Source organism: Bradysia coprophila, unplaced genomic scaffold (genome assembly GCF_014529535.1).
Source record: "Bradysia coprophila strain Holo2 unplaced genomic scaffold, BU_Bcop_v1 contig_561, whole genome shotgun sequence".
Classification (NCBI taxonomy): domain Eukaryota; kingdom Metazoa; phylum Arthropoda; class Insecta; order Diptera; family Sciaridae; genus Bradysia; species Bradysia coprophila.
The window spans coordinates 550,869-568,273 of record NW_023503807.1 but is presented as its reverse complement, the minus strand read 5'-3'; the positions used below and the strand labels follow the sequence as shown (position 1 = coordinate 568,273).

The 17,405-nt window shown below is 34.2% G+C and overlaps 1 protein-coding gene and 1 long non-coding RNA gene across 2 annotated transcripts; one reads left to right on the top strand and one right to left on the bottom strand.

Moving 5' to 3' along the window:
* The first annotated feature begins 644 nt into the window (after positions 1–644).
* Positions 645–17,160, top strand: LOC119083183. The gene is made up of 3 exons (XR_005088812.1): positions 645–829; positions 5,088–5,089; positions 17,147–17,160. It is a non-coding gene; the product is annotated as an uncharacterized LOC119083183 (long non-coding RNA).
* LOC119083172 lies at positions 2,341–3,957 on the bottom strand. Its single transcript, XM_037192832.1, has 4 exons — positions 3,664–3,957; positions 3,248–3,605; positions 2,697–3,185; positions 2,341–2,633 (listed from the first exon to the last, which is right to left on the bottom strand). Exons 1-4 carry the CDS (start codon positions 3,874–3,876, stop codon positions 2,446–2,448), a joined length of 1,248 nt encoding a protein of 415 aa, XP_037048727.1. The 5' UTR covers positions 3,877–3,957; the 3' UTR covers positions 2,341–2,445.
* Positions 17,161–17,405: the final 245 nt, after the last annotated feature.

The window sequence follows — 17,405 nt, the reverse complement described above, 5'->3', positions numbered from 1 at the left end:
TTATTGAGGTTTTATGAACTGGCTCTAATTTGGAGCCTAGAAGTGAATTTTTTTTAAATTTTTATAAACTTACAAGAAAAAAATTTATGTAAAGGAAAAGCATACCTTGACGATAAATTTCACAGTTTTTCACAGCTCTCATCATGAAAAGTTGTTCGTTCTTTAATATAAACTCGCGAAATTGCCTAAAATAAACCGTCCACGACATATTACGTAATTAATTAATTAATTAATTAATAACTAGGCCACACCTTTTGGGCGAGTCAGATCCCTTGACTGACAATTTTATTAATATATTTCTAATCAATTTCATTTTATTTTCCGTTGGTAAACTTCCGAAACATCACAAATAACAGATATGAAAACCTTCGCTTGAGTCCAAATTCTTTGGAAAAGTACTTTTTGTGTTCTCAATTTTCTTGAAAATTTCCGGCAAGATTTTTAATCAACAATAATGCTTGATTTCGTCTTACGCCGTTTACGCTCCGTTTGCACCCCGTTTACGTTTTAAACAATAAAAAAGAGGCGTGGTTTAGCCAAACGGAGCGTAAAGGGAGTAAGAGGAAATTAGGCATAAATCATAAATTAAATATCGCTCCGCTCTGGCCACAAACTTCCCACTCGTATAAGTTGTATAATTTTATTTTTTAGATGTTGTATTGCTTCGGACTTTCACCGAAAGGTGTCGGAATATTTTTATGCATGAAGAGTGCATGAAGATATTAATGAGAATTTGGAAATAAAATTTTTGTTTTATGCGTCCAACGAGATTTGAACCGTGGACCTCTTGCTTATGAAGCAAGCGTTCTACGTACCAAACCACAGGACTGTGATCTTTTTCGATTGATTGAATTTCCAACAGTGTAAAATGCTGTTTTTCGGGAATAATTTCCAGATCCTTAATCCCACATAGCCCATCTTCGAACCTAACCTCAGGAAATGAATTCTGCGTCGATTAAAGAAAAAAATTAGTAATTGGTTTTTCATACAACCATTTGGACTAGCATTTTAGGGTATTTTCTGACATAAGACCCAGACTTACAGTGTATAAATGTATAAGAGAGATTGACGCAGTAAGTGCGCTTCAGAATTTGAATTTTCGATGTATCGAAGGATGAACCGATGAATTAAAAAATAAATTTTAACGCATTCGTACATGTTGACAATAGCGAGTTGACCAATAGCCTTTGATTTGATTGTTGTGGGTTTCATTTAGAATTTTCAGTGGACTTATGGTGTGAAATATTTTTCATGTAAGGGGCCGAAAACCCGAAAAAATTTCTGCAAAACCCCCAACCACAGCACTGCTACTAGCACGAACATAGAAAACATTCGGAGGCTGATAAAATCACAGTGGGCACTGCGTTTCTGTTATACAAATAAATGACTTGCTTTCGTTGTATGACTTAAAACATACAATACAAACAATCCTAAGCGGTAGCTCGTATCACTAAAGCCTCCAAATTTGACACTTGTCAATTCAGTGTTCATGCTAGTAGCAGAGCTGTGCCCCAACACATGAAAACCTTATTTACAGTCGACGTCGGTGGCATGAATTTTATTCAGCTGTTTTTAAGCTGGTGCACTGACACAAACGAGTACGAGTAAATGAAAAATCCTGGGGAGTCGTCGAAAGAAGTGAACATGAAAAGTAAGATACCGACGCACGTGACTTCTCCGCTGTAGGCATGGGCGATAATGAAAATGATTATCGATAATTATCAATTATCGATAATCGATAATTATCGACTTTTTTATCGAAAATTATCAAAAAAAATATCGATAATCGATAATTATTGATATTTTGATAATTATCAAGATATCGATAATTCGATATAAAGATATTTCGGTCCGAAAATCCGATATTTATCGATATATTCCGATATATCGGTATATTATCATGAATTTTCAGATAAATATCAAAATATCGATATTTTGATAATTATCGAATTTCGATATTTTGATAATTATCGATAATTATTAAATTATCGATAACGATATGATTAATCGATTATCGATAATTTCTTTCGATTGATATTATCGATAATTTTGAACGCCTCCCATCCCTACTCCGCTGCCTTCTTTTTTCAATTGAGAAATGATCGTGCATTTTTTGGAACCATGAGCTGAATTTCAATTTCCCATCAGATGAGGTGTTACATTACGAGTAGTTTATTTTGACTGAAAAAATATTTGCAAACACTGACCGAACCGCCACATTTACTGTTTAAAGCCATTGTCATTATAGAAGCACTGACAACTTTGACAAAACTGGTGGTACAATTCGATTCAAATTTAATGGACCTTTCCCGGATCTAAATGAATCAAAAGCCAGACCATCTGAAATTTTTTTTATTGAAATTTCCATATTATCATTTTCATATAAAACATTCAAATACTATCCGGTTTTGATCACAATCTATTAAAATTACGGTTGGCTGCTGTTCAATCAAAAGTACCAATTTGGACGTAGTATGGAATCATTTTCCTTAAAAGAACCTGCACTTTAGGCTTCTGATACAGTTTACGTTTAATTTTCATGCTTCTTTCGTCATTTACGATAAGATCATTATATTCCACATCGCCATTGTTATCAATAGTTACTGATTGTTCCAAGCACGACGCGATAAAAGCTGAAGATAAATGTTAAAAATAAATTTTCAACTAAAATTCGAGCGGCAGATATTTTAAGGTACCCAAAAACTTCCGGTCGAAATATTGTGAATGAAATTCAGTCCAAGTGGGAATGATACATTTGCAGTTCAGCTTTCGTAAGACGCTGACCAGCTGTGAATAATAAAATTCGACCAGCTCATCAAATCGATCGGGCATCAATGATTCGCACATAGACATGTTCAAGAACAAGTGTAAATCAGCGGCAGGTGAACCCCATAATGTGTTTTGAAAATCAATAAAGGTAATGTTCTCGAACGGAGCGTCAACAGATATAGTTTCACCTCTGATCATAATATTTGGTGGCCATAAATCGTTGTGAACTAACGCGTTAAGGTGATTGGGATTCAAATCCAACGCTTGATGCCACCGTTCAGGAAGATTTTTGCGGAAACTGCTCAATTTTTCATGATAACTGGAAAATTCTGGCCAAGACGAAATGGTGTCCAGAAGAGCATCGAATAGTCCCTTGTACATATCAACGAAGACGAGGACATCCCGACTCAAATGACCTGTTGCGACGATTTGGTTGAAACATTTCTCAAATTTTTTAATGAATTTCATTGGAACTAACCGCTCTTGAAGTTTGCAAAAATGTCCGATTTATCTTCTCGCAACACAACACCAATTCCGTTGAACACAGCTATTCTCTTTAAAATGGCCTTTGCTTCAGAAATGTTACACTTGTTCGGACCATGTAATGTAGTGTATCCTTTAGCGCTTAAGTCTTCAATCACCATAATTTTCTTCTCTTTGCAAACACCGTAACACTCGGGCAACAGCTGGGGCTCGTTCAAATCTTTCAATTTTGCATTAATTTTTGGAGCAATTTGATCGTAGAATTCCACTTCTTTTTCATAGACATCGAAATTGGATAACGCATCTTTCAGTTCATCAATAGCTGCTTTTATGATTAAATGTAGTGTAGATTCCTGGATTAGCAAAAAATATTTTAAAATTATTTCTGATCAGGTAAAATCAATTAGTTACTTGACCATCTGCGGCTTCCAACGACAACTTAAAATCCACTTTAGCTCGATACATTGAACTCATAAAACTCTCACCATTACTGGCCGTGGATCTCACATCAAAACGAATTAGTTTAATTCCATCGTTCTTGTAGTAATTCCTCAAGATTCCTTCTAAAAATTTACTATCCAACCAATTTGGAATTAAGGGCTTTACTGTTGAATCTGATGACATGATTCAAAGATAAGATGAATACAGAAAAACAACGTCCGCAACTCAGCACAGTCAGCTTAACACTCATTCTGCTATCTTTCATCTTGTTGCTATGTATTTACACGAAGCTATTCACCTCACCATCGTTTACACATTTATTCGTAGAGTATAACTATTATGAAGCGAGTGTATGTGTGACATTTGACATAATTGATCAACTAAAAATGCTCTCAATTTTAAGCGTGTGTGTATATATATGTTATGCGCATACTAAGGCGATAATAGACGGATTGCGCAAATGCTTTCTATTTGGTAGAGTAATTAAGCTTTTAATTTGTATTGCTACAGTCTGATAAAAATAAGAAGTCAGTTGTTCATTCGATATCCACGTTACTATATTTACAAAAAACAACATGTGTATGTAATAAAGTGGATATCGCATGTCGAACGAGTTGAATAAGTAATTTCTTATTTCTCGGACTGTAATAGTAACTTTCTCAATGTAAGGCTTGATTTCCACTCACCACAAAAAAGTCCTCAGTGTGAGAGACAAAATTCATTTTTTTGCTTTGTTTACTTGACAGCATGCTCTCTCACGGCTCTCACACGGAGCACGTTTTGTTGAAAGAAAAACCACTTTTTCCCTTCCGCTGAAACCTTTGTTGTGAAAAACGTTGTATTTAATTCGAGAAAAAAATTTAGAAATTGCATTTTCTCGGGTGAAACAAATAGAAAAGCAATTTCCAACTTTTCTTCCCTCGTTGAACCAATAAGTATTGAGAAAAATTGCGTTAGTCCTCCTGTCTTATTCGAAAATTTTCAATTAACCCTCAAGAAAATGTACTAATCGCACTAATCATCGTTAATTATTTCTAATAAACTATATAAGCATACTTGCGCAATCCTTCTAAATATCAACTAATATTGATTCAAGTTTTTTCAAATGTTTGAGATTGAAACCCATACAATATAGTGTTCATCGTTTAATTGCAGTTGTATTATTGTATAAACTGTTATTTTGAGAGCGACGAACCTGGTCATAGAACTTGTCAAAATGTGCAGTGTTCTCTCGGTTCTCTCTGTTATGTTTCTGCGTTTGATTTTTTCTATTGACAATAACAGTCCATTTCATTTTGGCGCGAAATTTTTAACTCTATTCGATTTTGTTTGCTCCTTTTCTCAGTTGTTTTCATCATTTTGCGCTGACATAAGGTAAGTAGCTGACCGTGCAGGAGTACCTGACAAGCTACATTATTTATCAGTTTTGGAAAATAATTACAAGCAAAAATGAGCCTAAAGATTAATTTTGTCACGAAAATAATGCGACTATTATGTTTAGCTTATTTGATATAACTGTAAAATGAAACCAGTGCACCATCTCAGTACAAAATTGTACATTTCTTAAGAAAAGCGTAAGATCGGTGTGGCACAAATTAAGGTTTTTATGGGCCAAGTTTTAGTGTTTTGAGGTAGTAAATAGTTCAATAATATTAACATCGAAAGTGTTTAAAAGTTAATATTTGATTAATTATATCGTGGTCAAAACACTGTATCCAAAATATGCCATATTTGTGGAGTTGACCGCACGAAATTCCGTACATTTTTCTTCATGTGAGGGATTCTTTTCAAAAACAGCCTACCGAAATCGGACGCATTTTCTATTGGAATATTTTAGATATACCTAGAATGGACTTCGACCCTAGAAGCCAAAACCACTTTCAAAAAAATTATAATAATATACTTCACTGACGTATATGATACGTGGGCACTGTTTTCCATACGTGAGACATATTGAAAACGTAGTTACGTATTTCGGTTGTCACATTTGAATATTCCTGTGTTACGTATTGTGATGATGTACGTGGAATGTGAATAACTTACGAGTGGGACGGAAGTTAAACCCTCACCACGTATGTTAAACGTATACAGTGGATGTTTGTCCTAAACAATGAATTTGCATCATATTGATATTTCGTAACACGAAAGAAAATAAACGACAAAAAAAAATATTTTTGTAAATTAGAAAAATTCTCGACAAAATCCTTTCAATTTTTATGAAGTACCTAAAAAGTTGTTTAAGTTAAAATTATCTATAATTGATCCAAGTCCACAACTATCTTGCCATCAAGTCGCAGATAATTCTTCATTCCTTATGAACTTAAATTCAATTATGTTAAAAAAACGTTGTCAACATTGTTTATGTGCTTTGCGTTATAACGTGCTCGGGTAACTTATACGCCACACAAAGTACCCTTCAACAATAAGAAATGTCAACTAACACTACTGTACTGCAACATTACAAAGATCATTGGCTCATGATCCAGATGACTCTGGTCAATTCCCAAAGAAGGTAATTTTTAATTTAAAATATTTGTTACCAATCCATGCCATTAGTCGTATAAATGTATACGTCAGAGATAGCTTTTTTCTCCTTTGTTACGATCTGTCAGTTTTTCTATTTTGCGATTTAGTATGGAAATGAAAACTAAAATTGAGATATCTTTGCTGTTTTAAGTGGTTTTTCAGATTTTTTTTGGACCAAAATTTTTTAAAATGTGTTTGGAATCGATTAACACTACAGTGAACGACATCTCAAATGTCTCACTGTCATTTTTTTCAGAGAATGTCATTGTGAATTTGCAATGACACAATAAAATTCTCAGAAAAATTTGACAGTGAGACATTTGAGATGTCGTTCACTGTAACAAAATAATAAAAAAGAAAAAAAATATTTTCACACAATCCGTTAATGCCAATTCTAATAGTATGTTGTGTTACAAGTATTGTAATGTTGATTTTTTCAGCACTAGACCCAAGTTTTCCTTACGAGCGGAGCGAGTAAGGAAAATTGGGTCGTGTGCTGAAAAAATCTCGTTACAATACGTGTAACACATCATGCTTTGTGCCAACCGAGAATTGAAATAGACAAATGCTCAAAAATTCAGAATTTTCATTGTAAACAATCACTCTTCGAATTTGATCGATCACGTTGCTTTGCATTTTTTTAAAACGAATGCTGTAATAACTCATACGAATTTCATTTCAACACTGGTTTGAGTGTTGTAATAAGCCATGAAAACGGGTGTTGTAATTTTGGACATTTCAATCTAGTTATCGATATTGAAATCCGTCGTATTTCAATTCTCGGTGGCACAAACACATTTTAAAACATTTTGGTCCAAAAAAATATGAAAAACCACTTAAAACAGCAAAGATATCTCAATTTTAGTTTTCATTTCCATACTAAATCGCAAAATAGAAAAACTGACAGATCGTAACAAAGGAGAAAAAGCTCTCTATGACGTATAAATTTATACGACTAATGGCGTGGATTGCCGCCATCCGCCGTCTTTTAAAAAACCTATGATTTGTCATTGTAGTCCGTGTTTTGTTTTAATTTTCATGAAATTGTATGATTTTACCCAGAGCAGCTTACTCTGAAAATTATTAACATGTGTGTAATAACCGGCACTGAGTAGTTTGACTGTGACATGCACATGTGTAGGTAATTGTTTATAAATAAAAGAAGAATTTAGATTAAATCCGGCTATCGGCCAATTTACGGAGAAGCATCTCATGCATAAATCACGTTAATTAGAAAAGTGCTTGTTAATGGTATATCATCACATAAAATCCAATAAAGCCATAATTTCCGCATAAATAACAAAACCAAATTGTCAGTCTGGCGTAAAGTACCGACAACTTTGATTAATTTGCACTGGCTCTCCATCCACATAATGGTATGTTGTGCATCCTAGCACTGGGAACAATGTAATATATCAATTTAAATATATGAGAATATAATACCAAAGGCAATGCGGTTGTTATATCAACAACAGTACTTTGGCAATTCGATAACGTAAAGCTTAACTCACTTGTTTAACGTTTTGTCGGGAAAATTGTGAATGCTCGTTAATAACTTTAGCGCAACAGAAAATCAAAATTTATCAACTGAACACTTATTGCAAACGTGAAATAGTTATTTACATAACAAGGGATACAAAATTGTAAAGTAGAGTTTTCGTGCGAATTTTGTTAATCCGAGGCGAAGCCGAGGTTTAGACACACACGAAAACGAGACTTTTCAACTTTTCAACCCGAGTTTCGTAATGGATTTTACATGCAATCTGTTTTGATTCAGACTGGAAGGAATTCAACAGTATAGACTAGTATTTGAGTGTTACTAAGTCAGTAACGATGAATAAGACAGTCGATTGCGCCATATTATTATCGATGTAACATTGAAAGCCAGACCCAGAACCATTTATTTCAGAGAAAAAAGTAAATACAAAAGTATTGATGCATTTTGAGTAACATTTCATACTATTTGTCGTTAGACCAACCCCACCATTTAAAAAAGTACTGTAAACGAAAACGCTATAAACCGGGGGTAAAGAGTCAATGGAATACATATAGACGTGTACGGAAAATGTTATTACACTACCCTCAATCAAACATCAACACTCTGTATTTCTCTCAAGTCAATCGTCAAAGGAAGTTTTTAGTCCATTTCGATTGTGAGTGCGCGTCTTCTTCTCTTCACACAATCTTCATTGATCCTCCCCTTGTCACAGAGCATAAAAAGATATTGAGTTTTCGAATAAGAAATCCATTTCAATTTAATATTCCATTTATATTTATATCCTTTTAAATTGGTTGACCAGCTTTCTTATACCTTAACATATCTTCCACTTTTCGTTCGATCGGAATATAAGCAAATTGCTGAAATTTGATATTTTATGTATTTTTGTGTGTTGTTGAAGTTATTGTGTAGCTCTTGTGTACGGAAGTTCAGTGCTACATGGACGTTTGTATTCCTCTATGGTCAAACATTTTGATCAATTGTGGACTGGCTTTACAAATTTTATTTGTTAAAAAACGCTTGAAAAAAAACGGATTAACGTTTTTGTGGGATTATTTACAAATCACAGTAACTCCCAAATTGGATATCATTTTTTCGCGAGTGTAAACCAAACTTACTCCAAATCAAACTTTATCAAAAATTAAATTTTACAGAGCAAAAGAGCAATAACCCTAGGCACATATTTAAACTGATCCCAGAAAAATGGAATTGATCGCAGAGAAACTAGAACTTGATAGCAGGAAAAAGAAAGTTAATTTTTATTTAAACAATGTTTAAAGGAAAATACTTCTCTGGTCACAGGATTGCAGGAATTGTTTGCCAAGTTTTTAATTTTATTCATTTTCTAAAAGGAAAATTTACGCTGCGATCAAATTCTGATTTTGTTACACCAAGCAATCCGTTTTTTCATGCGATCAGTTCCACACAATTTAATCCAAATCGAACCTCAAATTACAGACGAAAATGAATCCTAAATGTCCTGAAAATTCTTTGTAAAATCACAAAACTGAATAAAATGCAAATTAACTACAGCATTACCTTTCATTTTCAATAAAGTATTTTATTCGGTGCAAAAAGTTTGACTATATCATCAACCGGAAATGTGCAGTGTACAAGTAAGTTTCATTCTCTCAAACATATATAGCCCCATCCATGAGGCATACAAATAACCAGAATATAAAAAAACGCAAACTTTTCAATTCAATTCCATTATACTTATTTGTTTCGATTGATAAATAAGTTTAAAGCAAATGCATTACATTTTAATGGAAAAGTTCTGTTTTATCTAACAACTATGCCATGTCATACAATTTTCTCGACTATTGTGTGCTGGATGCTGCCTTTCTTTATTTCATTTCTACCCGTTCCCTCATACCGCTTTTCAATGGGTATGTAATGTATGTATAATTGTATATATGGTGTCTGCGATGTGGATATACACTACACACATGCATACATGTATAACTTATCCCAAAAGCACTCAATTTCTTATTTGGCTTGAATTCTAAAATGGAATGATATGAAATTGGTCAAGGGATTTGTTTTGAATTTGTTTTATCAAGTCTGATCTCGAGAAATTGAATTGCGAAAAGATATGGACAAGAAAACGATGGCAAATTTAACTTTCTTTTGTCGTACGAGTTTCGTTCGCAGAGATGTTTTCGTATACAACTTTACTCAATTTTGTTTATTTGTTGAATTCTTTTCAACGAACAAACATTTTAACGTGATCGCTCACCTAATTTCTGAAATACTTCCACAGTCCATTTTCACGGGCAGTTTCGACGCTCTAATCAAACGACATTTCAATTAAGATAATTATTACCGAGTACCATGTTGTTTTCGATGAGATAATCCTTTATCAATTTGTCTCCGACCCACCTAATGTATACGTAAATGTCGAACTCAAATGGTCTAACTAACTAACTACACAAATCATCGCCGAATTCGCTAAAACCAAAAATCCACACGAAGCACCACACAGGGGTGTACTTAGAACAATTTTTATTGTCGCTGCTTATTTTTGGTTTTTATTTACCAGCCTGTCGTTCAAAAACATCCGACTCGTTTTTTAATTTTCTGAATGTTATAGTTTTCGGCAACAACGATTTTCTGTTATAGTAACTTTTAATTGTCTTCGGCAATCGATGGTATTTTACGACAATTTTTATGGTAAAGTGGTACACCCGTGAAGCACCATATATATACATATAATGGCCTTCTTGATGTATGACTGTGTTATTTGTATAGTAAATGAGTGTACAGAAGCAATTGCATTGCTAAACAATTGGTACTGTCCATTGTCCATTTCGATTCAATTTTCCGCTTGTGCATTTTCACAAATCCAATTTCCGCTTCGCTTTGTGCAACAGGATCAATTCCGATTGCTCCATGTGTTAAATAAATTGTGACAATGAAATTTATTGCTAAAATATGGCAACTATATTTGATCTTTCGTATTTTACTAATGTGTTTTCGTATCCATTTCATATGTTTAATAATTTAAAATTTCTAATTGTTTTTGATGTATACGACAAAAATCCGTTAACATGTACAATTTTACGAAAGAAGAAGTGGATTACGCATTATGACGCTACGATTTCGCAATTTTTATTTTTGGAGATTATTGTGAAAATCGGATATATACATGTACATCTCCTAATTCCATTCAGCGAAACTTTCTTTACTATGTAGATGATTAGAATGTATTGGCAAGAAGTTAAAGAGAGAATAGACGAATTAAAAGAGAGGATTCACTATCGTCTTACTCCTCTGGGGAGCATAGAGAGTCTACAAATTGCCGCCATCGTACAGTGAACGACATCTCAAATGTCTCACTGTCAAATTTTTCTGAGAATTTTATTGTGTCATTGCAAATTCACAATGACATTCTCTGAAAAAAATGACAGTGAGACATTTGAGATGTCGTTCACTGTATTTGGTTCGGTGCGATTGCCTTGACTTCCGTCCAAACTTTCACGGCTTGTCACTGTACGGTAATTTTTAAATATCCATGTATCACAATACACTTTCATCGTGTGTATACAGCAAATTGTATTCTTAAAAACACTGAATTGTGACAGCTAGCGTCACCTGGCGGCGAATCCGTTTTTGTCTTTGAGTTTATGTAGATTAGGTTCTGAGGGTCAGGAACACATAATCTGCTTGACCTGTTGCTCCTAGTATTGCTAGTGCACCTTTCTAGACCGTTGTATCCGCAAGAATTAAAAAAAAAATCACAGAAGGACTATTGGTTTTGGGGTCTCAAAACTAGCGATTTAAGCTACACACTTCTCTCTGTCGGAAAAATGGTCAATGGGTCAAGGCTACCTAAAACGCCCATGAATATTGATGTTGAGCAAAATCCGGGAAGCAACTGAAAACTTTCCACAAAATGACGCTCAATTGCAGTCATGTTCCATGGCAATGCTGCAAAAACAAAATATTAATTCACATCAACTCAACAAATTTCGCTTTCTTCTTTTTTTTTTTAAATTCACATCCACTAAACATGAAAAAGAAAAATCAATTCAATATCCAATTTTCTCACCCTTTGTAAACTTATTGCTTGACCTTAGCTTATCTGCACAATCTATAATTGAAAAATGTTGGGGAAATTGACTTTTACGTACATATAGCATTCATGCAGTCACTGTTAAATCTGTGAAAGACCCTTCACCTCGCACATACATTTAAAAACCAATACAACATAGATGGGAAAAATGTGTGTATATTATAGCTTTGTGTCGCTCGGACTGCCAAGCTTATACTACGATATTTTTTTTTTTTGCGAGACATGAAAATCAATTTACGTTTTGTAGATTGTACTTTGTACTACATTCGAACGTAAATTTGCTACTTTCTTGTTATATCATTTTTTTATGTTATTATCAAATATTGGATGTCGGTTGGTTTAGATTATTTTCTACAATAATGATGGTGTGACGAAGATGATGAAGGTATTAGCCGATTTAAAGAGAAAAAAGTTTCAGTTTTTCTTATTTTTGTATACTACCAGACCAGATGTATATCAGGCAGCAACGGCATCTGGTATAATTTCTCTGACATTATTAGAAATTGATGTAATAGCGTGAGGGATTTGTTCTCGCATTATTCGTTTGTCAAGCTAATCGCCACCGGTCAGCAGTGGGATCCCTACTTTCAGGTGAATCTAGTTTCGTTATGTTGCACACATATTGAATTCGTATGCGTCAAGTTGCAACTAGTGGTGAGTTGAATTCGAATCTATACTTAGCAGGTGCAGCGATATTAGTCACTGTCTTTGTCATTGTTGGTATCAGTATTAACTATGATCCGCTGAGGGTTTACAAATTTAATGAAAACCTCAGTTTTTTTCTGATCTCCTAGAGAAATTTAATGCGTTTTTTTTGTAGATCTAGTCTTTCTTATCGCTTCATTGACGCTCATCTTTTGAGTTGGATGTTATGTCAGTTCGTTTTCGACTGTATGCATCCGTAACGACCCGTGCAATTGTCTTTCTGAAAATTGATTTAAAAGAAAGAAAGATTCTTTTATTCAAAAAATAAACGAAAAATCAAAAATCTTGATGAGTATACATAATGTAACATATGTAACATATCAAACCACAACAATTTTAGATTCTAACAATTTATTTTACATCAAAATGTACATTTCGCATGCGATATCAAGCCTAGTATGATTCGGACTAAAATACAATGCCCAAATCGTCAATAAACACAAGCCTTCCATGTTCCAATAGACTGGACTTCCTCTTATAGTACGTCACACAAAAATCAAAACAATTGAAATAGAACAATGATCAAATTAGATCGAACAAAACCGAGTTGACACTACCATCATTCGGGTTCATCACCGGTTTATTCCGACGGTTTTTCCGACGGCTACAGTATTCCTACCATTCACAGGTTGAACTAACTAAACGTTAGCAATATCAGTCACATGCTTTTGCACCATCATATGCTTAGCGACGCCACACGCCGCTTAATATTATCATTAACGGTACTATTAGGATGCCCATTAATCAATCCAATTTCAAGAATAAGTTCGTCTCAGCTTCATACCTCTCTTCGTTCGGCGGAATAGATACCATACGATATGCCATAGAATGTAAGGCAGCCATTTTATGTTTGCAATTATGGAATGAATCGCTGGTGATGAAAGTCAGCTTTCTGTAGATGTCGAATTCCAAATTGGAGTCATTGTTGATCACTAAGACATCGAGAAACGGAATGGAGCCGTTTCTTTCTTGTTCGTTTGTAAAATTGATCGTGTCTTCCAACGAATTGAGCCATTCCTTTTATTCATGATAACTAAAATGTCGTCAATATACCTTATCCAAATTCTTGGAAACTTTGGATTTTTAGAAATTCTCATCTCGAAGTCGGACATAAATATTTCAGCAATAAAATTTGAAAGAGGATTTCCCATAGCAGTACCATAACGTTGTTTAACCTATCACAGACGGCAAGCATATTAACAGTTTTACTATCTGATCTATTACTTCATTTGATCAAAGATTTTCAGAGATTGATTTCAGAAATCTTTTACTTCATTTGTTTTGAACATGAATTTTGCTGTATAAGACCTTATAATTCAGAGCTTGTCGTTTATTATTGCTGTCGTTGTCGATAACAGATGACACCCGTCTGTAAAATGATATTTCATCTCGGAAAACGAAGAAATTCTGTTCCATACACAAACGAGTGAGATCAATATACATATTGTCGTATGGTTCTGCTACATTGTTTGACATCAGCCACTTATTCAGGAGGATAATCGACTTCTCAACTGGAATACTAGAGTAAATAGACTCGACGTCATATGAAGCCATAATCTCATTCCTGACAAATTCTGTGCCATTCTTGACAGAAAAACTCTTTGGTGTCGTCAATTTGTTGAACTCACTTACCAACCATTTAGCAATCCTTTCACACGGGGCGTCAATGTCGTACGATATGGGTCTCATCCTGTCAGGTGGGTCTTTATGCAGCTTAGACGTACAATGCAAAATTATAGGTATATGAGGCTTACGATTCTTCGAGTATATCTAACTGACTCAGCCAATTTTCCAGTTACCCATTTAGTATGCGGACGAGGAAAATCGTAAAAATCAGGAAATAAAGAGTGTAAAGTGACGTTTCGAGCCCTAACATTTTTACAAAAAAGGCAGGTTCGCTATGACTAACGTGAGATTATAATAGCAAAATGTATGTCAAGAACTACAAGAGATTCCATATATCAATAATTGATAGCTCGATAATCTTACTTGTGATATGTTTGCTGTCTGTGAATTAAAGCTAGAGTGGGTGGTTAACTATATGATACTTGAAAACATATCGTCGCAGGCGGATGTATAAGAACATTGGTTGAATTTGAGTCAATAACAACCATACTTCGAAAAATAAAAAAATTTGCTTCCTTCATCACAACGAAAGGCATTCAAAATTACAACTCGAAATGTTTCCACCGCGTCTCCAAAGTTTAATATCTGAGTGAACGCAGAGGTTACTTCCATGACTTCTACATTATCCTCAACAACACTATATACAATATATTGTAAAATGAGAGGCAGCATTATTTTCCAGCGTGTATGTAAATAATTACAACAAATTTTCTACATTATTTCGTATGTATAATATGGTTCGTACCTTCTGAAATGTAATTAAGCTTAATTGCTTTTTCTTTAATTGCAAATAAATTGTTCGTCGGAAAATTTTTATTTGTAGCATGGGAAATTAGCATTTAATGAAATTAACTGGAAAACTTAGCTTTGAGTTTTCGGATTACTTTCTAAAATTGAAAATAAGAAAATTATATTTTTCAACATTATTTTCGTTCCATCAAAATGGCTCTCACGGTGTGATTAAATTTTTCCACTTAAAAAAATGCAAATATACGGGAACCGGTAGAAATATTTTCATTCCTGACTAATTAACGTCCTAAATGTGCAATAAATAAGCCGTGTGTTTTGCCTCTTTTTTTCGGTTTCGGCTATGTATTTTAAACTTAAACTTTAGCCATTTAACGTTGTTGTGTACACCATTTATACTTTTATACATACACCGCATTCCATTCGAGAGCAGCACTATATTAAAATCTAAAACAATTTAACAACAAACAACATAATGCCATTACGCTTAACTTTAATATAATTTTCTATAATGTAGCATGACTTCATATCGTCTATGCAGGAAAATTTCACTCCAAACATTGGGGAACATATGTCCAGCGCAAATTGATGTATTGGCCACTTTGGATCGTTGTGCAACGAGAATAATTTGGCTAAAAGCATTTTCTTGCCGTTTTTCCGTGATGTACTCCATTATTTGTGTTCGGTTTGGTGCATAAAGTTTTCAATGTTTTTCTCCCTTATTAAATAAATTTATGATACGGATGGGACACAGAGTGAATATTCGACGCATTGATAGAGAAAATGTCACGAGAAATGTACATAGCCGAATGGAATCCATATTATCTATACAGTTGAGAGTAAGGAAACTTTGGTAAATCCCAATTTTCTTCATAATTTGTTCCAGAACGACTCAATATTATAGATGCAATAATGAACACCGCACTAACGACGAAAATTTCTTATTATAACCTCATCATGCTTATTATGGTGACAATTATTATGGTTTTTCTTTTTTACCAAATTGTGAAAAATCTTTTTCAACATCAGACACAACGTCTCAAGAACAATTTTCTGAAAAGGAATAGGGATTTATCTATAATTGAAATGGGATTTATGTCAATTCAATTGCATTGACTGAATGTCCATAAGGATTTATTGTCAAATTTGCTTAGCTGAAGAATGAAGTCATGATAGTAGTATTTTTATCGGTCGATATTCTTTTCCTTTTTTTTTTGTTACTCCCTCTCTCCCTATTTCTCGATGCAATGTATGAATAAAATAGAGTTGAAATCATTCTTGAAATACATTTGCGGAAAAAATCCTTGTTCTCTAAAGAGTTCATTCTATTTAAACATGCATTCGGTAAAGTTTTATTTTATTCTGCGAATGTTAAAAAAATGTTCGATTTTAACTATTCTTTTATGATAAAAACGAGCCATCAGAACAGTCGGAGCGTTTGCTGCGACTGAGCTCCGTACAAACCCGTATATCTGCGTACGTGACCCTAGTGCGTCTGTCACCCTACTTTGACCGTAAGCCTATTGCGCCGGTTAATGTAGTTAAAGTAAAATTATTATGTACATCTTAAAAATTGCGCATAGCGCAATTACGAAGCCCCGTACGACGTTCCTTTCAAATGAAGCAAAAATTTCAAATCGCCCTAAAATTTTAATTTTTTTGAGTATAAATACTCATAGGGCATAGTATCTCGGCCTCAGTCCGAGGACCCAAATTTAAAAAAATTTTTCAACTACATTCTATTCGGCCTTTGATTACCTTCCAAATGAAACCAAAATTCCGAAAAACGAATGAAATTTACTCGAGTTCTATGTAAAATACACATAGGGCCCTAGTAGTGGCCTTAGTCCAAGGACCCAAATTTATTTTTTTTTCAACAGCATTCTATTCGGCCTTTGATTACCTTCCAAATCAAACAAAAATTACGAAAAACGAATGAAATTTACTCGAGTTCTATGTAAAATACTCATAGTAGGATTTCACTTCTAAGGCCCTAACTCACGGTCCACTCACCCGATTTTAAAAAACTTTTTTTTCCTGGATTGGTATTGACAATACCTATCACTTGCTATGTCATTTACATTTCCATCGTTTGTTTTGCCATAAATATCACCAAAAGACCTTAAATCACTTAGGTGGCCCTAACTCACGAAGGGCCGACCCGAATATGCCCATCTTCGAACTTAGCCTCACTATTTCGACTATCTTTCAGGGAAAAAAAATCAGAAATCGGATTTGATTTACTCAAGATATCGGCGTGACGGACAGACGGACAGACAAAATTTTTATTGCTGATTCGTCATCTATGAACATAGGCAAACACTTTGCCCTTACCGTCTGCTTCCAATTCCATCAATTACACACGGCATCGTAATCCTATAAGCCCCTTTGTATTTCGTACGGGGCTAAAAAGTGACCCGTAAGAAGGATGTACACAGTCCATAAAAGTAATGTGTTTTGGAATCCTGGACCCAACCGACCGAAGGTTTATTTACAAAATCCAGGGATTAATAGGAATCGAATACCGAAGCCACA